Source organism: Fundulus heteroclitus, unplaced genomic scaffold (assembly GCF_011125445.2).
Source record: "Fundulus heteroclitus isolate FHET01 unplaced genomic scaffold, MU-UCD_Fhet_4.1 scaffold_39, whole genome shotgun sequence".
In the NCBI taxonomy this organism is placed as follows: domain Eukaryota; kingdom Metazoa; phylum Chordata; class Actinopteri; order Cyprinodontiformes; family Fundulidae; genus Fundulus; species Fundulus heteroclitus.
In genome coordinates this window covers 679,124-706,777 of record NW_023396803.1, presented here as the reverse complement: position 1 = coordinate 706,777, position 27,654 = coordinate 679,124, and the positions used below count along the sequence as shown (strand labels likewise).

General features: G+C 40.9%; 1 protein-coding gene across 1 annotated transcript; it reads left to right on the top strand.

Moving 5' to 3' along the window:
* Positions 1-672: 672 nt before the first annotated feature.
* On the top strand, positions 673-27,228 carry si:dkey-234i14.3 (fibulin-7-like). The gene is made up of 7 exons (XM_012857767.3): positions 673-859; positions 2,257-2,416; positions 18,634-18,804; positions 18,891-19,121; positions 19,235-19,372; positions 19,875-20,010; positions 25,291-27,228. Exons 1-7 carry the CDS (start codon positions 764-766, stop codon positions 25,649-25,651), a joined length of 1,293 nt encoding a protein of 430 aa, XP_012713221.3. The 5' UTR covers positions 673-763; the 3' UTR covers positions 25,652-27,228.
* Positions 27,229-27,654: the final 426 nt, after the last annotated feature.

Here is a 27,654-nt window from a genome sequence, read left to right as displayed (position 1 = left end):
CATGCAAGTCCTTGGCATCGTGAGTTATCTGCTATTTCCCTCCTGACTGCTTTTGCAGCTCCAGGCTCTGTTTTCTCATAATCCTAAACATTAGGCTATGTTTGATGTGGTACATTCTGGTCTCATGCTTTAGTGGTTAGTTCTTGCTGTTGTGCCCTGAATCATTATTATTATATTCAGTCTAGCCTTCTTCAGCCACTAGCAGGACTTCTGAAATACAGCCCTTTTTGTGTGTGCAAAATCTGTAAAACTACATTTCTGTGACTGCATCCTAACTTTGGCACAACTCTCAAACTTGGGCAATAGGGTTGTTTGGGGGCAGTAACTTCTGCCTGACATTTGCTGTTAATGGCCTGTCATTAGAAAGGCAGAATTTGAAAGTGAAGCTTTATAGCCACTGTGATTAAAGCATAAAACAAGTTCCTGAGCTGGACAGTGAAACTGAAATAGTATGCTAAATGTAACTGCTTTGTTTGACTGGTGGTGAATAAACGGCACAACAAGCACACAACTTTCCCCCCTAACTTAGGCGTCTAATTGTGGGAACAATGCTGGTTCAAAAATAGCAGCCAAGATGTTGGTGTCTCAATCCTCTTTTTCTCCTCCCAGCTTAGAAACGCCTGACACAGAGGAGGGTGGAGGGTTGTGAGACAAGGGAAAATAAATTTGCCATGATGACTAGAACAAAGATCAGCAGTTGGAGAGAAGCAGTGCAGGAGCTGGACACGACGAGCAGATTTCTGAGTTCATCTAGAGCTGGTATATGAATGTGATGATGGAGCTTTTGTTCACTTTGAAAACCATTTGGATTATGGTTATAACGATGAGTCTTCAACAGTTTGTGCTAGTTTCCGTCCAGGTGAGTTAATACTTCCCAGCATGCAATAGTTTATTTGTTTTCTCATTTAACCTATTCAGAGATCTATTAACCACATAACATCTTTGAAGAGGTGTGTAAATGAAAAAAACAAAAACAAAAAAACAAAGGATAAAACTAGTTATCTTAACTGAAAGTGTTTTGATTCTAGTTTCCTGTTCCTGTTGATGTGCCCTAAACAGATCTGCGTGTCAGTATATGTATGTGTTGATGTTCATAAGTGCATTTTGGGGGTATGTGTGCTTTGAGTGATCTAGTATGACTAGAAAATTGCAATATCAATTCAGTCCATTGACCAATAAGCTATTTTAAGATCAGACTATTCTTTTTTTGAGAAAGTTTTTACTTAAAACACATTCAGAGAGATAAAACATCACATTCTCAAAAATCTAATGGGATTACCATTTTACTTTTATGCAGAGAAACATGAGTAAAGTATATTTGTTTTAATGAACCTCTGTCATTTATGTAGTGAAAAGTAAAAGCAATAGGAAGTCATTTGAATTTAGAGCAGACCACCAAGCTTGAATTTTAAATGTATAATTAACAGGCACTTTTAAAATTATATATTTTTAGGATTTTTTTGGTGGCACAGGTGGAAGAAGACATGGAGCAAAGGACCACAGGCCGGAATTGAACCTGGGTCAACAAAGCCAAGGAGTGGACTGAGGTTTCCATGCAGAGGCTGTGTGCTACCCTTGCACCACCAGCAGGCCCTAATTGTTCATATTAAAAACATTTATTATGAGTATGACTAGTGCCATAACTATACTTTTTGAAATTATAAGTTATGTATTTAAAAGTAACAGTGCAGGGGTAGCACACTTGCCCTAATGTTTGGAACCCTCAGTCCACGGCTGACCAAGGTTCAACTCTGGCCTGCAGTCCTTTGCTACAGTTCGTTACCCTTCCCGTCAGCCTACTTTCAATAAAAAGGGTCACTTGTGCCACAGAAATATAATTTTAAAAAGTAGCAGTTAAATATACATGTAAAGATAAGAAGCAGTCCACAGTTGTATGATGTACAATATACTGGTGGTTATGTAAACTGGTTTAAATTTTCACTGTAAAATATACAGGTGGTTTAGGAAAGTGGTTTACATTTTGTGCTTTTCCTGAAGACTTCTGGTAACCACAGCGGCCAAATCTTTTCAGTAAAACAGAATTTCTTTTTACAGTGTCATACTGACTCAAGACAGAGCTAGAACTACAATCGTCCAGCATCATTCACAAATGTGCACATAGACAGGCAGCTTGGCGATAGGTTGTGCCAGAATCACATCAACATGTGCCAAAGATTTCTCTTGTGGAACCCCATGAGACTATGAGTGCAGAAGCAGTATAATTTGTCCTCTAAAGTGTCTTCATCCTGCTCACAGGAGTGTCCATCCACTCATGATCTACTGAACTCACTGCGGCAGGTAGAGAAGATGTTAGCACTGCATGAGACATCATACCAACAAGGCGTACGGTCCCTCAGAAAGAAGATAAGTGCCCTCCACAACAGCACCATGGTCATCTTTAAAATGGGTAAAAATGGTGAGGAGAGATGCTTGTTGATGCAGAAAAGAAAGGAAACAGTCTCTTTTAGTATCTGTTGATATTGTCCTTACCACAAAACCTAGTATTAGAAAAATGTGAATGTAATCATTTTATTTTTATCAAGTTACAGGCATTTGGTTTGTTTTAAGAGTTTGCTTTCAGGAAGGTTCTGTTGTTTTTAACGTTAGATAAGGGAGAGCAAATGGTTTTCCCAGATAAGGAATGTCTCCCTTATCCAACTATGCATGGGGCTGGTGACTAATCATCACCCGCAATGAAACTTGCTCCCTTCTTTGTTTTTCAAACCCCATGTTGTGGACTCCTAAATCCTCCTTACCCTTCTTTGATGTGTGATAATAAAGACAAGGGGATAGAGGCAGCCCAGGGCAGACAAACTCAAGACTGTGATTAAACAGGTCTCTCGCTCCTAGCTCTTCCGCCCTTTTCCTGTTGGAAGAGTCAAAACTTGTGTCTGTTTGGTGTTCATTCCAGGATAAAAGGGTTATTAAACTTAACTCTATCACCTAGACAGTAACACAAAATCCCCGACAGCCTCCAACAGTATGAAACTGTTAAAATATTACATTTTTGCAGTTAAAATATTAATTTTTTGCAGTTAATTGTGTCATTTATTTTAAAAAGAATCGTACTTGCGGTTTAACTCTCATCACCCACTGGAGCACAAGTTGAGAGTCATCAGGACTCTATCACAGACCAGACAATGTCTCCACATTCCCATGAGCCAGAGAGAAGGTGTCAGGTATGCTTGTCTGTGCTTAGGCTGTTGGTGGTTGTGTGTTGCATTTCTACCTTTCTCCAGCACAGAGTGACAGGTGGACAGCCGTGCATAGGGCTGTGCATGAAAATGTATACAAAGACTAATATTGATTTAAAAAAAAAAAATCATATTCTGGCTTTCAATGTCGATACACCCCCAACCCTTAGGGGTGTTATTACAGCACACCATTCCTGTCCACAGCGAGAAACTGCAAATGACTTATTTGGCTTTGGTTTTAAAGCCAATGAAAAAAGCCAAGGAATGGACAAAACGAATGCAATATTCAGATATTGTAATGGTGCAATATGCTATTCTGGAAACATAACCAACTTGCGGGTTTACCTACAAAGGCACCACGGTGACAAGCAAGAAGCACCAAAGACACAACTGAAACCTGTAGACCCGAAGCAAACTACTGTGTATAACACCACGTGTAAAGTATCTATCCACCTCACCCTGTGCAATCAAGATTACTGACTCACTGGTGCATTTTATCTGCTTGAATTTGCGTTCTTACTGCATGGTTGAAAATAGAGGCTTTCACTACATGATAAATACGCTGGAGCCACATTATGTTATCCCAACCTGTTGTTATATTACTGAGATAGCTGTGCCCAAGAAGTATCTTCAGAATGAGACCACACGTTTCCGCACATTTGTAGCAAACAGAGTTTCTGCTATTTTGAAGAACTCTGATGTGGAGCAGTGGAGACATGTCAGCACTGACATGAATCAAGCCGACTGCGCCTCTAGAGGGCAATGAGTGAATCAATTCCTGAGAAACACCACTTGGGTGTATGGACCTGAGTTTCTGCATGGTCCTGATAACAGTTGGCCCAACACTCCATTGAGCCACACACAACTTACGTCAGACAATCCAGAGATCAAAAAGGTCACAGTGAATCGAGTGGAAGTGGAAAAGAATGTCACTCCATTAAAAAGACTACTCAACCACTTCTCATCCTGGATCAAATTGAAAAGAACAATACCGTGGTTACTGCGAAGCCTCTTTCAAAAACGCAAAGAGCTGTGTGCAGCTGACACCGGGAACAGTGCAGTTCATAGTGAACAGCTGATCGAAACACAGATTGACAGCTTCAAGGTGAGTATTAGACCTTCTCAACTTTGAGTAAAAGACCTGGAGCAAGCAGAACTCGACATAATCAAATTCTGTCAGAAAGAGAAATACTCAGAGGAGATTGCGGCTTTGCACAAGGCACAGAGTGTGAAGCGTAGTAGTCACTTGTACAAGCTAAACCCAGTACAAAGCTCCAACCTATGACGGATTTAACTGAGACTTTTGAAATACCCTACAGCGGTTTTCCATTCATCTCCTTCGCGGATCCTGACTAGGTGGTAGGCGTTACGGAGATCCAGTTTAGTGAAAACTGTGGCTCCCCAAACCGTGTCAAAGGCTGATGCCAGGAGGAGAAGGGAGTATTTATTTTTGACAGTTATCTGGTTTAACCCCTAGTAATCTATGCAAGGGCGTAATGTTTTATCCATTTTTCTCTATGTAGCGACACTGGGTGAAAATTTTGGAATAGTATATAAAATAAATGTTCAACAACGCCACCCTGGGAATTTCACCCACAGAATATTACTTTCCTTTTTAAAAGGCACACAGGTTTAGTTTATGTGTGATTTGAAACATCTGAGACAGCTTCAAGGTTTACCACAATAACTATTTATTACATGCAGTTAAAACACTTTAAAACCGTTAAAACACTCTTTAAAACCAATTCTTTATAATGAGCAAACAAAAGTAGAAGAAAAACAAAAGAAACTACAGCTGAGGTCACTATCAGAAGAGCCATTATAAGGACAGCGTCACAGCAAACAAAAACCCTTTAAAACACCAAACAGTGAGACAACCCAAACTCAGAAATCACAGCACACGAAAAAAAGAAGATGCCGTGGCCACACCAGCACCACCGCCGGACCTCAGCACTGCCAACAAAACAAACAAAACAATTAATCAATACAACATGAAAGTTTACTGATCACTGAAACAAACTACAGCAACTGGAGCTTAGAATGAATGTTACTTCTTTACCTGCCAATCCACACAAACCCGCACAGACACACACTCGTAGCACGAGGGAGAGGAGGAGGGCAGCACAGTGGCGTTTCAGCACCAAGGAATAAAAGTAACGTGCACCACGCCACACTCAGTTTGTTGACATTCACTGCTAGAATCCACGAGACGCAGCCAGACAATCGGCGCACCAGGAAGTCATGTCTCCAGCTGGGCGCAGCTTCGTCTTATATGCCCTGACCCCTTTGATCCACCGGTACTTCTCAGCTGAAAACTATTTGTTTAGAAATATCTAGATATTTCTAAACAATTCATTAATTAAAGTTTCCATAGCCCCCTGCTCGGACTGAGACAATTTATAAGGGCGAGCAGACGGCAAAGGAGCTCCAGGGAGAAGATCTATGTGACAGTCGTATGGAAAAGGGGAAGGGTAAGGGTAAGGCTAAGGGCCAGATTTTTACTAAAAACCCGCTGGAGGTCGTGATACTCGGGTGGAACGTGGGACAAATCTGGGGTAACCTTGGAGGTGACCGGACCAGCAGAGGAAGGTGGAAGAGCTTAGTGTAGTGTAGACAACTGGAGCTCCAGGATTCAATGCGGGAATTTCTCCAATTAATATGAGGATTGTGGGCAGTTAACCGAGGGTAACCTAAAACAACGAGTAAATGTTTGGTGAGAAAAACAAAAAAACAAATGGATTTGTGATGATTACCGGAAACAATCAACTGAAAAGGATGGGTCTGATGAGTAATTGTAGCAAGTGGACTCCCATCTAAGGCAATAACAGAAACTGGGGATGGCAAAGTTCGAACTGGGACCTGAAAACGATCAATAAGAACGGGATCAATGAGGTTCTGCTCAGAGCTAGAACCTAACAAGGCTAAAACAGAGTGCTGAGATTCCTGTAGGCAAATAACATCCTGTAATAGGAGTCTGGGTCTGGGGTTCTCAGTGCACGCGCCCGCCAGTATCCCATGAGTTACTGGTGGGCCGGATCTTTTGGGCGAAGAGGGAAAAATAAACGGAAATGCCCGGTGGCTCCGCAATAAAGACACAGCCGATCCTTCATACGTTTATCTCTTTCTTCTACTGACAGGCGGGCTCTACCTATTTGCATTGGTTCTTCGGCGGAATGGTTACTGGCTGGAGCTGAACGGGATTGGTGTGCTACTACTGAAGCAGAAGGAGCCGAAGGGATTGGATGCTGAGCTGAAGGAGGATCATAACCACGCCTTTCGCGAGTTCTTTCTTGGAGTCGGTCGTCAATTCGAATAGCGAGACTGATTAAGTCTTCAAGATTGTTGGATTTATCACGACAAGCAAGCTCATCCTTCAGCTTATCAGATAGGGCATTAAGGAACACCGCCTTAAAAGCGCAAGAGTTTCACCCAGTCTGGGCCACTATAGTGCGGAAATCGACTATGAAGTCAGCAATGGATCTACTTCCCTATTTAAGGACCATTAATCTCTTAGACGCCTCCTCCTCACTCATGGAGGACGAGAACATTCTTTTAAAAAGCAACGTTATGGGAATTCTAAACAATAATAACTGAGTTCCCATCTTTACTAAATGAAGAGAGGGAGGTGATGAAGTTCCAGCACTTTTATTGAGAAAAAGAGCAGAGATCACATAGATGGAAAGTAGTCGCACCCCACGGTCCCGCTGCAGTCTGCATCTGCCCTGACTCTGCCTGTCTCGCTTTTCCGGCTCCCCCTAATACTACACAGTGGCCTTGGCATGAGACAAAACAAAGACATTTTATCGTATCCCCCAATCAGTATCCCCCAGCAGCTGCAGCATTTGGCCTTGCAATCAGCAAACAGCGGATCTTACACACAGCCATTATGTCTGCAGGCCTCCTATGTCCGAGTGGTGTGAGGCCATAGTGACTTCAGAATAATATTTTTTATAACATTCCTCTCTTTTTTTTCTTTTTTTGATGATGCTGTTGTCGGCAGGATCTGTGTGACCATACACAAAACAAGATGACCCATCACATTAAAATGTGAACAAATACACAAAGGACCCATTTCTGTAAGCTCATAATGTGGGACACAAAAGGTTCCCGTGTTGGAACCGGGCAGTGCTGGAACTTTTAGTACAGATCAACATGAATGCTTAATAGAGTTTCAACACACAAGATCAAACATTTAGCTTTTATCTACAATTTAGGGTTCATCTAATTAAGTAAGGCCTGTTTTAGGTCCCTATGCACACATTATTTTAATTTTACATGAGACTAGGTAAGCTAAACCTGTTTAGTAACCAAGGTCGAATCCGTCTACTCTTCCCCCACCCTGTAAAACCCCTTACTTGGTTCTCCATTCTCTATTCTCATGGATAAACATCCATCACTTTCATACCTTACAAACCCAGGAGTACCAGTATGGGGCATCAGAGGTCAGGCTGGGCCTTTACTCACCAGAAAAACTCATCCTTTCTAAAAGATGATAAAAACTGATGTGACCCAAGGTGAAATCCCGCTCTCGGCCAATCCTGAGCAAGAAGTCCCTGTAACTAGGAGTTACCATTAACAGCTAATATTAAATAATCTTTAGAACCAATCAGATCCTGGTTCTTCCTATATCAAAGCAACCGTATTGCATAAACCGTAGGTCTTTGTGTGTCTGAAGCAAACACTTTTCATTCTTTACCATAAAACCATATTGATCAACATGATGCAACATCACAGTGTAGATGTCATAACACAAACAAACATGTAAGTCAGTGGAATAGAGCAGTTAAACAAACAGTAACACAATATGAGAAGAGTCCGAAACGTTAAGAACGCAAAGTTAAGACAGCCTTCAGGCCATTCAGTGCACAAGGCAGAAATTAATCTAATCGCGCTTAGGGTTCTTCAGGCAACTCCTCCAATTGAACAATAAGTAATCAGAGTTCTCTGGCTTTTTCATCCCTAGTCTTCTTCTTGTTTCCCCCTCGCAGGCTGGACGATTGAGGTGGATGGTAATGAATGTTCAGTTCTGGATTGGGCAATGAGCATGTTATTTAGCATTTCTCCCTAATAAAACACTTTGTGAAGATGGTCGGTAGACACGAGCCCTTGTTTCTTTTGGGTAACAGAAACAAGGTGTAATTAGTGTTCTTATCAGAACCCCCATTCATGTGTAATTTATTAAAAACATCCTCCAAGCACTTTCACATTCAAGATATTTCTGTGCACAATTATTTAGCTCCCAGAATTCTGTAATTTAACTATTAATTAAAAGATTAATCTTTAAGATCAAATGTATTTGCAGTAGTTTTCCAGTAATTCTTAACACAATGCATCCAATGTGTGTCTTAACTTTTATTGTCTGACAGTTGGAAGCTCTTTGCAACATAATTTCATCAACATATTCGTTTCATCTCATTTTCTATTTTATTTTGAAAACCCAGCTGAGAAAAAGGAAACCTTTCCATGAGGAAGCCTTTTCCAACTTCAGCTTGCCTTGGATCAAACTTTTTCCCCTCTCTTTTTTTTAAATGAAAGAGGGGTGCTGTTGCTTAAGAAACGAGGGGCAAATCTGCACAGAGAAGACAAAATATTTACACCATGCTGGTATCCGTTAAAGGATGCCAAGGTTATTCACAACATAGGAGCGAGCAGGAGATGTAGAGAACAGGAGCTCTTTTGAAAACGTTCTAACATTGTTGAATCAGAATCAGAATTACTTTAATAATCCCAGAGGGAAATTGCTGTCTCAGTACAATCGCCATAACATAACAAACATCACAAATATTTCAGAGGGAGACAATTTACTGAGGCCTTGCTGCCGAGGAACTGCCTTACACGGTGCCCACAGGGGGCTGCCATTGATCTGTGAAAAGATAGAGGCAACAAAAAGGAAGGTGGGAAGGAAAAAACATAACTCATACTTTATCCTATAACAGGATACATTTTGAGATATCAAAAACCCAAAGCTACTTAAGCAAATCAGAATTAGTTTCCAATTTAATCCTAAAATAAAGTAAACCTTACATGTCATTATTTGCCATTTTTAACTGAGGATTAAGGACTTCTTTAAAGAAGTTCTTGGATGAACGCATCTCTGCGTTCCTATTTGTCTAGGCCTCGGTAATCTGATCTATATGTTTTGAGTGCCTGGTCAGGAAAGGTTGAAGGTTCTCTGAAGCTTTCTGTTTTCAGCAACCTTGAAAACCCAAAACCCTTTACAGTCACTGTTAGGTGTCAGGTAACCTGTGGGACCACGTCATCGTCTCCCTTGGTCCAGCCTGGTTCCACCAGCTGTGACAAGTTTACAACAGCTCCAAACCACAGCAGCTTGTCCCTGGGTGCTGTGCCCCAGGGGTCTCCACCTACCCCTGTGTGAAACGTCTCTCGTTGTAAGGACCTCACCTTATGTCCCATATTCAAGATGTTCTTTGCACAACAGGAGTTCCAATGTGGGGTGTCTTTGCTGCTTTGATATTCCTCAGAGAAAACCTTCATTCATTGATATCACCCTCAAGCTGTTACCCTTTTATCGTCACAGCCCCCCCCCCCAGCCATCCTGACCAGCACAGCCCCCCCAGCCATCCTGACCAGATCCAAAATGTCCCCATAATTTAATCTAATTAAATTAATCTAATTTATTTTCTGTATGTAAGAGGTTAACCATTAAATTATCCTGATCTAAAAGCCCTTTTGGTTAACAGTTAGCTAAACTCAGATTTATGTGTTTTTTCCCTCAGGATGTTTTAACATCTGGTTAAAAAGAACTATTGAGTTATTTGTGTTCTAGTTGAGAGATATTAAATCTCTCAGCTCTCTCAAATATTGTAACTGTCAGGGTTCTCGGTGTTGTCCTGCTCTAACTCTGCTCCTCAGGTGTGTCTAGTTGGCTAAGGGGGCATGGTCCACACCTGCAGCTTGTCGCAGGCAGCTTCCTCTGGCTTCTTAAGCAGGGCACTGACAGATGGAAAACGCCAGAGCCTTAAACCAGTTGTGTTTTGGTGCTGGTAGCACTCACCCGCCTTAACGTCCCGTCCGAAGAATCACCTCCAGAATCTCAAGGCTTAGATTTTGCTCTGGCGCTCCCCTTCTTGCTCCCTGGAAGTTACCCAGCCGGGTTTGAGGTCCCCTTCCCGGATTCTGGTGGTCCCGCTTCAACTCTGGTCAATCCATCTGTCACTCAACCCAGTGGTGGCTCGCTCCGGATCCCTCGTCAGCCGCTGCTGCCGCCCTCCAGCCTCTAGCCACCTATTCCATCTTGAGCAGGCTCACAGGGTTCCCTCGGCACTCCTTTCCCCCCCCCGGTTAGCTCCGCCCTGGCTAATGGTAAGCAGAGCACGTTCTGACCTTTTTAAGGGTTCTAGCCATCAATCTAATTATCCCGTTCTCTTGCAGTCTCTACCGTTTCGACGTTCAGACCTCTCTGCAGAAATCCCTTGTTTCGCCCTTGTGATTTACACATCTCCTAAATATAAGGTGACCAGATTTCTGAAATCAAATCTGGGGACATTTCTTGCTCGTGGATAAAAATCAATACATCTAATCAAGATGAAATTAGGAAACGGGGACAGTAATGGTTTTGTTTATTTTTACATGTTTATTAATATTTAAACAATAAAAATCAAGTGTAAAAGACAGGAATGTGCCTCTCCAGACCTTTAGTGCATCCTAAGATGAATAAAATCAATAAATAGTGTTATTAATAGAAACTAGAACTGTGTCTCTGGGTTGGGGCAAAGTGGTGGGAGTGGGAGTGGAGGGGTCCAGAGTGGTTAGCAGGGTTTTTCAATTTTGTGGGGCTCAAAGAGCTCTGCCACCCCCTAAGGGGAAAGTGACATGAGGAAAAGAAAAACCAGTAAATACAAACATTTAGCCTGTGGCTGTCTGTGGAGACAGAGTTCCTCAACCTTTTAAAAAAGTGCAACAAATACTAATTCTGTTCACGTCTACATACCTATGAGAAATAGGTTTTTCTGCGTTAACATCAAAAAGTAGTAGTCAAGCCCGCTGGTAAAGGATGATATATGTTTCTTACTGTCAACTGACCACATAAGGGTTCTGTGCATCACAAAGCAGATTAATTTCTCCCATAATGGGCTATAAGCACATAGAGCACATAGTGCATAGAGCCTGTTTGGAACAAGACATTGTCCAATGGATTGTGGTGATGTGAGGTAAAACAAGGGCACAGACTTGGAAAACCCCTTGACATGAATGCAAGTGATTTTGTGTGTAGTGCAGCATGAGCATGTATAAACTTACATAAAGTGTGTATAACTACATTATGTGTATGTGTATGGTAGTAGCTGATGTGTGAGTATATTGTTTGCTCCTTTAAGGTGAGTTAACTCTGGTCAGTGAGTCAGCTAACATGAGATCATCTCTGGTTTCTTCAAGGCGTTCTGTGTCTGAAAAGCCATCAGCCACGATATCCAGAGGTCTGGATAAAATAAGAGGAGAAGAGGATATATTATGTGCAGAACTGAAATTTTTAAAACACAAGAAAAAAAAAACTAAACTGCCTCTTTATTGTGCCACAGCTAGGGAAGTGCAGTGAAACTCATGTTCAGTGCAGAGACTCAGAAAGAGGTTATATCCTCAGACAATTGGGCTTCTCAGCTCAAACCTGAGTATATCATGTCAGAGCTTTATCACTTGAACTTTATTAATACTCTAAGTAAATATTTCTCCCTTCTTGTCAATCATTCTTTACATCAATATTCATATTTTCCTCCACTCTCATTTAATCTCCTTACTGTCTTCCTATTCTCTTCCTTTCACCTCTTGTATCAATCTTACATTATTCTAAAACAGAGACATTATATATTTAAAATCACTTCCAAAAACATTAGATTGTACAACATGAAAATGTCCAATTATTATTATTATTATTATTATTTCCTCTGATTAAATAGAAAAAATGCTAATTACCACAATACTAGGAGATACAAGCAAAAACAACATAATAAATGAACCTTGAACAGGCAGTTATCTCTTCCTCCATCGTTCTCAGATCATGTAGATCTTTTCTCATTCAGTTCTCCTGTTACTGACTCCTATTTTTTCATGAGGAACTTTCATAAATCCAAACTGAGCAGTAGAAAAGCTAAACCTAAGCCTGGAAGTCTATGCTCATAAATCACAACCATAAATCAGCAAACCAACTTGTAATAACTCTACTAATAACTAACTATCTGAAATATAAACTAAAGGTCACCAATCAGTTCTAAAACATCTTTAGACGAACCCTTGTTGATCCCTGGAGAACCAGCGTACCAGATTAGCGCCTTACAAAGAGTTTTCAATCATTCTGTTACATTTTATCTGAGTGTCTTTTACTCATGTGAGCTGCAACTCGTGGTCTTGTCTTACTTTTGATTATTTTTTAACCTGAAAAAAAAAAAACATTTCTCACAGGATCAGCTTGATCCAAATAAAATGAATCGATTAAAACACCATAACACAGCAGCTCCCCATCAGTTGCCCCCAGTTGACGACTTTTCACTTCTTCTTCTTCTGTTTTAAAAGTGGTGCGCTCGTCTTCTTCTTCTTCCTCTTCGTGTTTTAATGGCATCTGACATCCAAAAGGATCATTACCGCCATCTAGTGGTGCGCTCTGTTCCTCGTCCTTATATTATCAGCAGCGCAACCAGCTACCGCAACACATTTTCCCCCTCGGTAAAATCGGGGACATTTCCGGGGACAGCTTTAGCCGGGGACAGGTGGTCCAAAACGGGGACAGTCCCCGGAAAACGGGGATGTCTGGTCACCCTACCTAAATAAACCACTTAAAGCTATCTGTTCGCCTGTTCGTATATGCATGTGGGCAAAACATCTGAAAACCATGACAGTGACAATTGTACACTGATGCTTTAATCCCAAATTTACCCATGTTAGTTAGTAGAATGTGTCATTATGCTAATTTTGCAGCCTTATTCATTACTTTAAGATGTTCTTTAAATGCGGTGTTCACAATTTCCTTCGCATCAGCAGGTAGTTTAAAGGTTCAGGTTACTCTGCTTATTTTATAGTGAAAACTAATTAATTCATTTATTTATTCAACTGTTGATACAATACCCACTTAATTTATTAGGTTGATCTATGATTCCATCAAGTTGCTTCTTTAAAAGTTTTCACCTTTACATAATCTTAATGTGTTTCGTAATGTGTGTTTTGCTTTAATTGTGTACAAGAAAACCTGAAGTGAAATGCATGAAGTCATGTCTGCCAAACTCATCTGTGTTTTTTGTTGAAGGTTGTCTGATGCCTCAGTCATAGTCCTTGCCATTGTCCATTTTCAGTCCAAAGTCTGAGTTCAGCAGCACAACATTCTCCTTCCCTTCAAGGGCCCCTCCTCTAGTTCTCGCTCCTGAAAACAGAATGAATTCTGCCAGCATTGTTTGCCAAAGAAACACTCCATAGGTTGAAAAGAAATTAAAGCAAAGCATTTTAAAAAAGAGCAAAGAGATAGAACTGTTAGTAGCGGAAAGCAACAAACATTTTTAAGACACCACATTTCTCCGCTGGAAGATCTCCTGGCATAAATTGGTTAAAACTTAGCATAATTTAATGTCCAAATCTGATTATCACTCCTTACCGTACTGCTAGCACTGTCTTGTCAGAGTCTTCTGTTGGCAGAAAGGTGGCGTCTCCTTTAATCTGAAAGCAATAACTCAGAGAAAACAAAAGTGTTAGTAGCATGCAGTCAAAACCCTGGTCCTCTTAGTGTCATTTTAACGTGATGCTTTTGACTGATCCTGGGAAGGTTCCTTCCTTTCCTTTGAAACTCTGTTCAAAGCATCTCCAAAAGAAAGATACAAAAAATAACCAAAAAACAAAAACAAAATTGTCTCCCAAGGAGCACAATTATGTATTTTCCAATATGACATAGGTTTTTGACTTATCACAAACTTTTTGATATCCTTCTGGTCCTTTGACCATGTGTGTTTACTGTTGGTAATACTTTTATTAATACATAACTTCCCAATCTCAATTGGTCAAGGGTGAAACTTTAAAGCAATGATTTTCTCTTTTAGTTTTCTGAGCTTCTAGTGTTTCTCTATAAATAAGAGTTTCCCCATAAGCACATTGAGAAGACTGCCCAAAACAAACCGAGATTAGAATTAAAATTTAACCCTTCAGAAGCTGGCTTTATTTTATTTTTTTCCCCTTCTGACATACATTTCGTGCCCCCAGGCCAGAACACACTGACCCATCCTCGCCATAAACATTCAGATGTTTACATCATGGTCAGATTTGTTTATCATATCTTTTGTCCTGTTTCAGGTTAAACTGTCTCTCTGAGGTTCGCCTCAGCTCAGCATAACTGGATAACATAAGATGATTTTGTAACTGATGACGCGTTTAATGTGGCCTTCTGATATTTTGACGCTCCTCAAAATTTCTTAGTAAAAAATAAAATTAAATAAATTAATAGAAAACCCTTAGAAAAGCAACCATATTTAGCTCCATACAGTTTTGTTCAAAGCCAAAGCACAGTTTTACATCTATTTAAATCAAAGATCGTGTATATCTAAACTTCTTTCAAAGGGACTGGTTTGTGATGAATCATTATTGTTACAAGCAATAAAATCTCAGTAATTTTATATTACTTTAGAGCTAAAAAAACAAATGAAAGGATCTCTGCCGAATTTTGTAAAACAGTAAACTCAACAAGCTTTATGTACGGCTTATTACCAGTTCCAATTTTTTAACAATGCTGAAATTATTCCGTTGAAGCCATGTTAATCTCTCCGTGTATCAATTTAATTTGGGCTGGATATTTAATGTGGGAAAAAGAACAAACTTTGTTATTGAAGTTTCTCTTTTACTTCTTTAGCTTTTTAGTTAACCTATTTCATGCTTAAAAATACATTTGAATTAGGGAGCTGCAGTTCTCCCTAAACAAATGAACATTTTGAAACCATGATATTTATCATTTTGAACATTACTTCACACAGACGAACGTTTAGTTACATACGATACATACATACATACATATATACATACAGTTACATACAAACAATGACATTCAGACAAACAAACACACGCAGGCCTGTTTTTTCACTATCTTACACAGATCTGTGTTTTTCATATTTTTTAAACGTCTGTGACTAATGCCGAAAGATATATTTTCAACGTGTTAAGTTCCCGCTTAGTTTAAAAAGGGAGGGCGTGCGCTGGCTACGACCGCCAAATGTTTCGTCCACACACGGTTTTATGCTTCAGCCCCGCAAGGATACAAATCTTTGTTTCGCAGACACCTGGACGCTTACCCATTTACGTCGCTATTAGCAGTTCAGAACACTTTTATCCATAACGGAAGTGCCTCTAGTCGGTCCCCATGTAAACGCTTCCCCGGTGCAACGCCCTTTTAGCTCCATTTCCTTTTTTTATTAATTTTATTCAATTTTCGCTTTTCTTTTTTAATTTTTATTATTTAGTAGCAGTACTGCAATATGAAATTAACCGATATGTGAGGAATCTGCATGTTTAATCCAATCATTTATGCATGTCATGCTTTCGGGCCCATACTTTTCCAGCATGAAATCGAACGTCTCACCCTGGGCAAGGCTTGACCCTGGTAACTGCCTTTTGACCCATTATACTGACCACACTGCTTCCAGACTTTTTTTATTATTATTATTATTATTATTTGTCCTCCGCGAGATCGACCAACTAAAATGAAAGGCCTCACATCTGATGGTCGTTTAGGTATAATGATCGAGATCTCCTTTCAAATCTACATACGTCCACATAGAAGTCAGGAACTTAAACATCCCTGCCGCTTTCACCCACTACACTAGTGGGCAGTGTAGATATTAGTACTGGCCTGCTCCTGCATATCTCTGAAGGCCCATCTTACCCCGGCTTAAAATTTGACAGTAAAGGTGAAACAATCATCAGAGACAAACATTTAAATATGCATATTTAATTCATTAGGAATTCCCAACGGAGACAAACGTTACATTACCATTGTTACCTACGTGCTTCTCCCAGGCATTGCAGCTTTTGTTTGATCTAAGTTTCGCAAAGACATCCTTTTAATAAACTGACTGCTCCTCCTGCTTAGTTCGGGAGGGGGTGGTCACAGATTTGGGGGCTATCTGTTCTCAAACAAAGAGGCTGTTCTTCTCGGTTAGGGGTCAAGCCAAGTTACCTATCCCGGCCATAAACCAAATCTGCATGTTTACAGTTTTATTTTGAAATTTCTTGCGGTATTCTTTAAATGGGTTTTAAAATTTTAAAGCTTGCAAGCATTTTTGAGCAATTGCGTTTTGTTTTTTTTATAAAAGAGCTGGAAAATAATCCCCTTACTGTCTCATGAAAGAAAGGTTTGGATCTTTGCGCCGACGTCCCAGAGACGCTCCGAAACCAGGAGCTTCTCCACATCCCTCAACCTTTGGGGTACTAGATGCAGGATAACCTCTCTGGGCTGGCCAAAGCTGCTCCTGTCCACGGACTCCCTGTCTCCTCGGTCGGAGATTCTGTTTGTTGATGCCTATGCCCATCTTTACTAAATTAAGAGATGGCGGTGATGAAGTTCCAGCACTTTTATTGAGAAACAGAGCAGAGATCACATAGATAGAAAGTAATCGCACCCACAGTCCCGCTGCAGTCTGCATCTGCCCTGTCTCGCTTTTCCGGCTCCCCCTAATACTGCACAGTGGCCTTGGCATGAGACAAAACAAAGACATTCTATCGTAGACAATCAGTATCCCCCAGCAGCTGCAGCATTTGGCCTTGCAATCAGCAAACAGCGGATCTTACACACAGCCATCATGTATGCAGGCCTCCTATGTCCGAGTGGTGTGAGGCCATAGTGACTTCAGAATAATATTTTTATAACAGTGTGCTACTACTGAAGTGGAAGGAACGGTGCATGGAGCCGAAGGGATTGGATGATGAGCTGAAGGAGGATCATGACCACGCCTTTTGCCAGTTCTTTCTTGCAGTCGGTCGTCAACCCGAATAGCGAAACTGATTAAGTCTTCGAGATTATTGGGTTTATCACGACAAGCTAACTCATCCTTCAGCTTATCAGATAGGGCATTAAGGAACACCGCCCTTTAAAGCACAAGAGTTCCACCCAGTCTGGGCCGCTATAGTGCGGAAATCGCCCACGAAGTCGGCAACGGATCTACTTCCCTATTTAAGGACCATTAATCTCTTAGACGCCTCCTCCTCGCTCATGGAGGAGGAGAACGTTCTTTTAAAAAGAGACAGAAACTCGGCGTAGCTGACCGCATTGATGTTGGACTCATCAATAAAAGATATGGCCCATCTTAGGGCTCGGTCCCGGAGAAGACCAACAATATAAGAGATCTTGCGAGCGTCGTCAAGAAAAAACTGAGGAGAATGATTAAAAACTAAGGCGCATTGTAAGAGGAACCCCCTGGACTTACTCAGATCTCCTCTGAACGGCTCGGGGACCGGAGTAGAAACCCTGACATCAGGTGTGGATGATGCCATGGGGATTACGAGGGAACTGGCTGCAGGAGGAGAAGCAGAGATAGGTGGTGTGGCATTCAATAAGGTTTTAACCTCCTGGAGTTCGTGGGTTACAGAATTCTGCATAACCTGAGTCTGCTGTTGAACCATGGTTTGAATTAGGGCTTCATGCTGGCCTAGCAGTAACCCTTGGTGGAAGACGGCACTCCGTAATTGCGCTCCAGAGTCAGCTTGGTCAGTTCGTTCATCATGTTTAGCAAAGGATGACTCTGAATGAGCACAATCACGGAGGCAAAAATCAGGTAAAGGGTTTTATTGAAAATAAGGGGTAACAAGGAACAGAAGTCAGTCGGCTGGTATCCAGGTTCTGCTGAGAGAGGGGAGGTGAGAAGTGAGCATCTGGAAGAAGCGGGTCTGAATGATGTGAATCTGAAACGAGTTCAGGCACTCACTGAGCAGGTGGATTGTTAGAGCTTGTTAGAGCTTGTCCAGGGTCAGAGCAAGTATTCACTCTGACGTGCTGCTGGTCCTGCTTGCCAGTTCCTGCCAACTCCATTGTCCAGCTCCGATCCAGTACAGACTGTTGGTTTTTCATCCTCCACTACCCACTACCTTCAATAAACTCTCTAAATTAAGCTTGGTTCTTTTCAGGTTCATATAACAAATCATGACAGATGGACATCAATCATGTTGAACATATTGTGCAAAATGCAACCACCAAACAAGTCAATTTATTAAAAAGTTTGACCACTACGTGGTAAAATTCCAGGTTTGTGGTAAATATATATTGATTATATAAACTCTACAACAAGTAATAAAATTACATTATCTCACTACTGCATCTCTCTTCCCTTCCATGTGGAGGCAAACCCACTTTAAACATACTACTGACATCTAAAGGACATGTCTTATCCATTAATTGTTACATAGCCAAATTTTTTATTGAAAGAGCGATTAATTGTCCAGCCCTACTCTCCCTGTTTCTTTTCAGCATCCTGCCCTAAGCCTGACCCTCCAGCTAATGGCCGCAGACTGGGCCGAGTGTTTGGCATGGGACACGAAGTCCATTTCCTCTGCAAGCCCGGGTATGAGTTGATAGGCCCACGTACTCGAGTGTGTATGGATTCTCTGAAGTGGAGTGGCCAACAGCCCATGTGCAGACGTGAGGCATACACACACATAAAACTGAAGAACAGTATTGAAGAACAGTATTGTGTAATTTTTCTGTTTTTTATTATTTCTTTTTAGGACTTAACACCACTAACTCCTTGGCTTCCTTCTCTTCAGCCTTGTTTGCCACCTCTGCTACTTTATCAGCTTCCTCCACAGCATCCTCACCTTCTACAGCTTCACCTCCAACATCCTCCTCTGTTTCTTCCTCCATAAGACCTTCTAACTGCAAACATTTCCTGGGCTCAACTCACTGTACCTGTGATGTTGGTTTCACCATATCAGGCCATGACAATAACCTCTGCACAGGTAGAGCCATTCCTCAGAAGAATTTTTCCTTTTTGAAAAACCAATGTAATCTTGATGACCAGTTAGTCTACGGAATCTCCAAATACATGCTGCTACACTTCTGTGTGTTTCAGATATCGATGAGTGCCATCTTTTTCCCCTCGCACAGCCTGGCCGACTCTGCATCCATCAGTGCATAAACACACCTGGAAGCTTCCACTGTGTTTGTCCAACCGGCTATACCTTGGCCAGAGATGGCCGCAGCTGCACAGGTTAGAGATCAAAGGCCATCAAACCTGTTGAAAAAGAGCAGCATTTCGTACGAGCCTCTTGCATGTTTGAGAGGATTCTATGCTTAACACACCCAATGTCAATAATCGGTAGGAAAAAGGTTATTTAAGGTTGGCATTACGAGAAGGGGATTTTTCCCATAAGCCAGGGAAGACCATCTGCAGTCCTCAAGAACTATTGTTCTGCAACTTTTAACCTCATCCAAAAAGCATGAATAAAAGTGGCTGAATTTCCAAGTCAGTGAAGGATTCAGCTCTGCAGAGGACTGGTAACGAGTAATTCACTTGTTAAAGGTGTGTCAGAGTATCTCAAAGATGAAGGATAGCAGCTCTCAGGTCATGGAGTTGGTTAGCTCTACATTATATTTAGAGGTGTGACATCTGAAATATGCTGGACAGTGCGACCAAGAATGAGGTCTGGTAACCAATGATTTTATGGCTCAAAATATATGGCTGTGTCTCTACTTTGACCTTTCACTTTCAGACACTGACGAGTGTGAGAACCATTCACATAACTGCACAACAAACCAGCTTTGTGTAAACACCTTTGGAGGTTTCCAATGTGCAACAGTGGAGTGTCCAAAGATGAAAAATGCCACGTACATCAGGACATCTCCCATGTAAGAGCGCATATTGCTTACATTCAACCACTTTTCCCTGATATTGCTTTGTTTATGTTATTTGAAGCAAGTAACCAACATGCATGCTTCAGCTTTTTAGCTCAAGTGATAATCAGAGATGGTTGAATAGTCAAAAATTGTTCTTTAGTAGAAGTAGCATACCATTGTTATATTTTTACTCAGGTAGAAGTAAATTTATTTATTGAATTTAAAAGTAAAAATGTATTTGCTAAAAAGCTTACCAAGGACTGAGTTTGAATCAATTTTATTATTTACATGTTAGATGAAGCCACTTTACAAAGTCAAATCTATCAAATCACAAATAAAGATTGGTAGAAAGTTTTCAATCTAAGGAAATACAGCAATTTGCTTCAGGTTATTGACTTGCAGCAGTCACTCCTCCTGTATGAGCACATAGCTACAGTGGACAGTCACTTGCATTTAGCCCTTTCCCGTTACATGTGAAAAGCCCAGGGCTTTCAAAAGCCCAGCATGCATGTCGATACGAATTTACACAGGGCATTTCCTATTTCCGGGGCTGTAGTTTGGTTGAAAAATGTCCTGGTCTGTGGGTAATGATAATAATAATAATACATTTTATTTCAAGTGCTTTTCAAAACATTCAAGGACACTGTACAGGTAAAAGCAATAAGTGGTAAAAGCAACATAGTCATAATTAAAGGAAACAACACAAACTACACACAGGAAAGTAACAGAAAATCATAATGAAAAGGCAATGATGTCAGGGGGAAGTGAATTCCAGTGTGTGGGCGCAGACCAGGAAAAAGCTCTGCTCCCCATGGTCTGAGTTTAAGCTCCTTGCCAGGTCTCATTTAGGGGTCCAGCCTGCCAAATCCTGGCCATTCATGAGTCACCAAGAGCCCTGCTCTGTTGCCGATGGCTGCCTAGATTCCTGCTCCACCACCATCTTTCTTCAGAGATACGCTGCTGACAGTCTCCTGTGATACTGCTATGTCGGAGTAAGCCTTGGAGCCACCCACTTAAGATTCTGCGTTGCAGAGGTTGACCTCCAGAGACTCAGCTACGTCGGAGAAGTCCTCTGAGCCACCCAGCAGAGATTCTGCTATGCCGAGGTCTGCCTCCAGGCTGTCCGGTAGACACTCTGCTATGGTGGGGATGGCCTCCAGAGACCCTGGTGCACCAGGGACAGTCTCTGGGTCGCCTGCCTTATCTTCTGTTCCATCTGGGATGGCCTCCAAGATGCCCGGCGGTTTTTCTGCTTCATCTGGGATCGATTCCACGTCACCAGTCTGAACTTTTGAGTCACCCTGTTTGGGTTTTTGTTTTGTTTTGGACTGGCGATATTCAGGACAGATCTGTTCACTATTTGACTCATACTAGTAAACTATTCAAGTTTTACCACTCTACATTTGTCCGAATCTGACATGGCCATGGCCATGAAGGGTGCCTATCTCCAGTATTCAATGGGCAAGAGGCAGGGTACACCCTGGACAGGTCGCCAGCCTGTCACAGAGCAACACAGAGACAGTCAGGACAAAAAAACCATTCACGCACACACTCACACCAAAGGAGAATATAGAGAGGTGACCAATTACTCCACTCACACCAAGCAATAGCCTCCAACACCCGAGGAGAGTGAGGCGTTTCCTTTTTTGTGTGTGTGTCCTGCCTGGCAATGTAGTATTAAGTATTGTTGTCTTAATGCCAAAGAAAGCCCAATTTAATTTCAATTAAATGTTATTTATATTGTGCCAATTCATGATACATGTCATCTCAAGGCACTTTCCAAAGTCAAATTCAAAAGTTTCCTATATGGGCGCGCTCGTGGTGTAGCGGGTAGCGCAACCCATGTTTGGAGGCCTTCAGTCCTCCACGCAGACGACCCAGGTTTGAACCTGACCCGTGGTCCTTTGAGCATTAAACTGTAAGATTAGAATCAGACAATAACAAATTTAAAGACAGGACTTGTGCACTGCTTAAGTCATCACAGCTTCATAATTACAAAACTTTTCTACATTTTGCTAATTATTTTAACTTTTTTATTTATAAAATATAGCTGCGTCTAGTTCATGTTAAAATTTCATTTAATGCATTTTCTAGACCCAAATAATTATGTTTTTGAGTTTTTGGCTGTATATTTTCTCAATCATCATAATCAAAACAATGCTTGAATTCTAATGAGATGCTAACAAACTGTCTTGAAATAAACAAGAATATCATATCTTAACAAGCACAATGAAACATCCATCAGCTGAAAAGGAATGAAAATAAGGGACAAGAAACAAAGAAAAGCCCAAACCCTGACCTCAGGGGACAGTAATTTTGAAAACAATGTGCTCAACCTGCTTATTAGCTTCTTCCTCTTTACACCCATCATTATGCTGCCCATGGGAGGCTGAGGCTGAGGTTTGGCCCTGCATAGTCTGTAGAGTTTCAGGCTCCAGTCAGCTTGACTGGAGGCATCAAGCTATCTTTATGACACTAGAGACTTTCAAAGTATTTATACATACCTACAGCTTGCGGTAGTAAGAAAAGTGTTGTGGTGTACCCACCAGAGATTGTTTCTAAAAATAACAGGTAATTGGTAGGATATTTCAGAAAAAAAACATTGTTTACAGATTCATTCTGGAATTTCAGCTGATTAGTTTAGACTAGCACAAAGTACCACGTCATTCCCTTTTGTTCCCTTTTCCCTTTTATATCACTTTGGGGGGAAATACAAAATAATATCTCTGAACTGTGAGATAAACGGTACATAATTTCCAGCCAGGTCCATCCCAGAAAACACAGCTCAATAAAGAATCAATGCAACAGTTCAATAAACAGTGTACTCAGAAGCAGTGTTCCCTCTAAGCTGCACGCGTGTGCAATTGCGCACGACATCTGGGTTCAGCACGCACAGCAAATCTATGCTGCGCAGAAAATAAAATCCAAGCTGAACTGTAAACAAAATAATAATAGACCAAGTAGTTTTATACTATTTTGCAACTCTCTTGAGACGGTGTTCCGTGGCCCGCTCTGTGAGCGCAGGTGCTGATCGAAGCGCACCACTGATTGGTGGGTGGGGCATAAGCCTTTATAGTTGGGCAGGTTGCAGTGTGCGTCTTTGTTCTGGACTCCGTTAAAGAAAAAATTACCGAGCTACGCTGATTAGAAAGCTGATGCTCTGAGTAGTTCTTCCTCCCTCAGTCATACTCGGGTTTTCGGTTTCAGAACAGGTGATATCAGTCACGTAACTAGACAACCATGACTTCAACGCGAGCACGAGCATGAAAAAAGCCCTGATCAATGGAACGCAGATGACGTGCTTCAACATGGCAACGACAGGAAATAAGCCTTAAAGTGCGCATTTCCAGCGAGTGGAATTAGAAAATTTTAATAAAGGCATATGGTGAATATTTAACCATAAGAAATAATGCTGTTGCTGCTGAAAAAGTGAGTTGACTTGATATGAGAGTTATTTGATGGAGAATTAAAGCTGTTTTCTCCCACTTCACTAATTCAACACAAAAGGGGGAAGTGGGGAGGGTGCATTGACTACAAAAAGCATTGAAAGGACATGGCAGCCGATCTTGATGAAGTTTAATCAGGTATGGTTAAGTTCAAAGTTTTCCTATGTTTAAAGATACTCAACTAAATCATTAATTGGCTGTATTCAACATATGCAATTAATATTGGGATGGAGTGATTTATTGAAAAACTGATATGTTCATCTTTTTGCAAGCATTGGTCACCCATCCTTCTAAAAATGAGTTGACATTGTCTTGTAAGTGTTTAATTTGTTCCAACCTCACTTTATATTAATCAAATAGGGTATATGGATATTTCCAGCTGAAGTAAAGGTAGTGTTATTTAAGTGAAGAAATGTGCAGCAGACCTAACAGTGTTGGGGGAAAAATAGGTGAATGAAACTAAAATATATAAATAGAAAAGTAGAAATGGAAGTGCCAAATATTGACACAGAATAAATTAGTGCTTTCATTCTGTAAAGTTCTGTTAATAATCTTGTGGGTCTCTGACTATGGAACACCTTTAAACTATAACTGAGTGCAACTGTAACATTTCTGACAGTACGACATACAGTTGCCTCTGAAAGATTTTCTGCATCTCCTATGTTATTAAAAAGCTGTCGTTGGTATATACAAAAAAGGAGCAGCACAAAGAACTGAGAGCGTTCCCTTGTTGTGTTAGACAAGCGATGTGCGGCTGAGAATATTGAAATAAATCATCTGACGACCCTAAAGTGCTTTACATTGGTCAATCATTCACCCATTCACACCCTGACAGTGGTGAGCTATGTTAGTAGCCACAGCTGCCCTGGAGCAGACTGACAGAAGAGAGGCTGCACAACACCACATGCTTCAGCTAAATCTCACTGCAGAAAATGTAAATAATTTAATGGAAATAAGAGTGGAACTCTGAAAGATGTGCACATCTCTCAGTTCTTCCTTAATAGGACCCCTACTCTGAAATAAAAATAAGCTATACAGCTATACAGCTCTTTAAAAAAATCCAATATTTTGTCTTTTTCTTGTAATCAGGCTAAATCAGATTTATCTAAACTAAATAACCTAAAAGAAATTATTGCTGTAACTTGATTCTTTTATTAAACCATGTAGCTTGATATAACCTCAGGTTTTGGACAGGCGTAATGTACCCTCAGTGTGCTCATGTGATGTTGCTCACAGAGGTCAAGTGAACGCTCAGGGAGTTTGTGTGTTTGCTCAGACACATGAAAAATTAGGGGGAACATTGCTCAGAAGTACAGCAAACAGATAAGTGAAACAGCGATCTTCTTTGAGCTTGTTCGAGCAGCAACCGGATGGCTTATTTATGCTGGCGGAGTTTGCAGTACATACTCTCATGTGAATACTTGATCTTACAAATCCAGTGGTCCATAGCCTTTAGTTTTGTCTGACTAAAGCATGGTTCCCATTAGAGTAAAGTAAACTTTATCTTTACTCTTGTAATTGCAGAACTGAAACAGCTTCTCCCTAGCATGTCTCTGCCTCAGTCAGTATTTGCAGTGAATTCTAGCCAGTAAACTTTACCTTGTGATAATATTTTACTCAGGGACATACAACTCATTGTTTGGAGGATTTCTGTTTGACGGAATTTGACTCTTTGAATATGAAGACATACCTGCTTGTTTTCATACCCTTGAAAAATCTTGAGATGACTTTTTATTTAGTTTTGCATCCAGAAATAAAAAGGAAAGTCTAAGTAATTAAAATTAATATTTTAACTGAAAGTGCCATAAATGAGCAGTACTAATGTGGTAATTATCTGTTCCTTCAGGCGCTGTGAGAGGAATCCATGTATGTTGGGGGACAAAGAATGCAGCCAAGCTCCAAACTCCATCTCTTTTCACTTTCTCGCTGTGGTTTCCAATATGTCTGCCCCTCGTGTCCTCTTGAGGGTATCTGCAGCACGTGTACTGGGAGATACACTGCGATTTGGCCTAGCTGGTAGCCATGGCCGTGGTTACTTCAGTGTGCAACGCTCAGCTCGGCAAACTGGGACCCTGCTCCTTGTAATGCCTATCAAAGGCCCAACCACGCTCGAGGCAGAGGTGGAAATGAGTGAGATGGAGCACAACACCTTGCTAGGCCGATACCTCACCAAAGTTACCCTATTTGTGTCCCAATACATGTTCTAACAGGAAAGGCAAGTAAGAGTAGTCCATGAACCAATAACCAGGATTTGTTATACCCTCCATTGGATGGCACAGTCTCCAATGGATCTTAGTGTGATGCTGAGACCTAAATAATCAGACATTAAGTATCTTGTTTAAATTTTTCATGTTTGTTCATTTCCCTTAAAAACTAGATGCAACAGCTTCACTGAAAACATCTCAGCACTCAGGATTTATCCCTAAAACACCAAAAATCTGTATTTGTTTATTTGTAATTTATCATTTTAACCATAATTTACTGTATTTGGAGTTCTTTTTTAGACATTATGACCATTCAAAGTGGTTTACACTAGAGCACCATTCACCCTTTTGCATTCACAAACAGGCACACATTCATAGTTCCAGTTGCCCTTAAAATTTTAACGGGAAGAAACTGGAATTGTACATAAAATTTTTATGTAAGATGACTATTCTTCTCACTGTTCCACAGTCACCCACTGTAGCAGCCTAGTAGGGTGTCCCTTGTCTACCGCTGATACAAACATGTGAGTTTAAAACATGGTTATCATGGTTTGAGCATCATATTTGTATACCAATATCATGAAAAAGTAAATATTCCTCAGTAATTCCATTCAAAAAATCAAACTTGTATATTACATTCATTCGTTATGAACAGACTGACATATTTCAAGTGCTTATTTCTTTTAATTTTGATGATTATAACTGATAACTAATGAAAACCTCAAATTCAGTATCTCAGATACTTAGAATATTATGAAAAGGTCCAATGTTAAAGTACTTCTTGATTCTGAGATCATACAAGTTGCTAAATGTTAGAAAGTTCACATATTATTTTGACCCGAGGAAAAAAAATAAAACAATTTGATGAAAAAGTGGATTTTTAAGGCCTTTAAGCTCAAGGCTCATAAAAAAATGTTGGGTGACCGATGACGTAATTCGTAATTCCTCTGTCAAAATCTGTTCCCCTCTGTGTCGGGAGTGCTGCAGGCAGAGAGGCGGGGTTTCACAGCGCTTCTGATCAGTTTCTCTGTAAAGCAACTCATATAATCATGTCAAGATTGTAACATTCAGTTTAATCGGCAGCTGTTGTTTACAAAACTGTAAAATAAAAATAAATAAACGCTGTCTTCAGGCAGCTGAAATATCCACCGAGATCTGTCGCCACAGCAGCCTGCTGTGAAGCGACGTGTTCTTCACACTACCTCTCAGCACGGCGCTGCTACCCCGCAGAACCCTGAGGCGTGGTGGGGATAGACCCACAGCCCTTTCGGTTCGGAACCACCATGCCATTTCGTTTATTTTCCGAAAATGTTTTTGTCAGACGCTTGCGCTGTCTTTCGTGTTAAAATCATCACTTTGTGAATCGCCATCTGAACTTGTCGTGGAGTAGTTCATTGAACTCTATGTAGCGTAGCCTGGGCCACACCTACGGACTACGTCATCGTACCACGTGACCAAATTGTGGATTTTCAGCCTAGCGGTCGCAGAGGGACAATTTTAAGTCCTTAAAAAACTTTTAACGCCGCAATCACGATCTTAATGCCACATTTTTTGAAAATATGGTCATTAATGCATGTATTTCCGAGTTGGGCGATCTCAGAATCAAGAAGTACTTTAAAGACACGTGGTGCCACACTCTAATCAGCTAATCAACTCAGAATACCTGCAAAGGCCTTTAGATGGTCTCTCAGTATAGTTCTGCAGGCTACACAATCATGGGAAAGACTGTTGACTTGACTGTTGTCCAAAAGACGACCATTGATACCTCGCAAAAGGAGAGCAAGACACAACAGGTCATTGCTAAAGAAGCTGGATGTTCACAGGGCTCTGTGTCAAAGCAAATTAATAGAGATGAAAAGGGAAGGATAATATGAGAAAAAAGTTCTTAATTGGCCAGCAAACTTGACTGACATTAATCCCATAGAGAATCTATGGGGTGTTGTGAAGAAGAAAATGTGATACGCCAGACCTAACAATGCAGAAGAGCTGAAGGCCACTATCAGAGC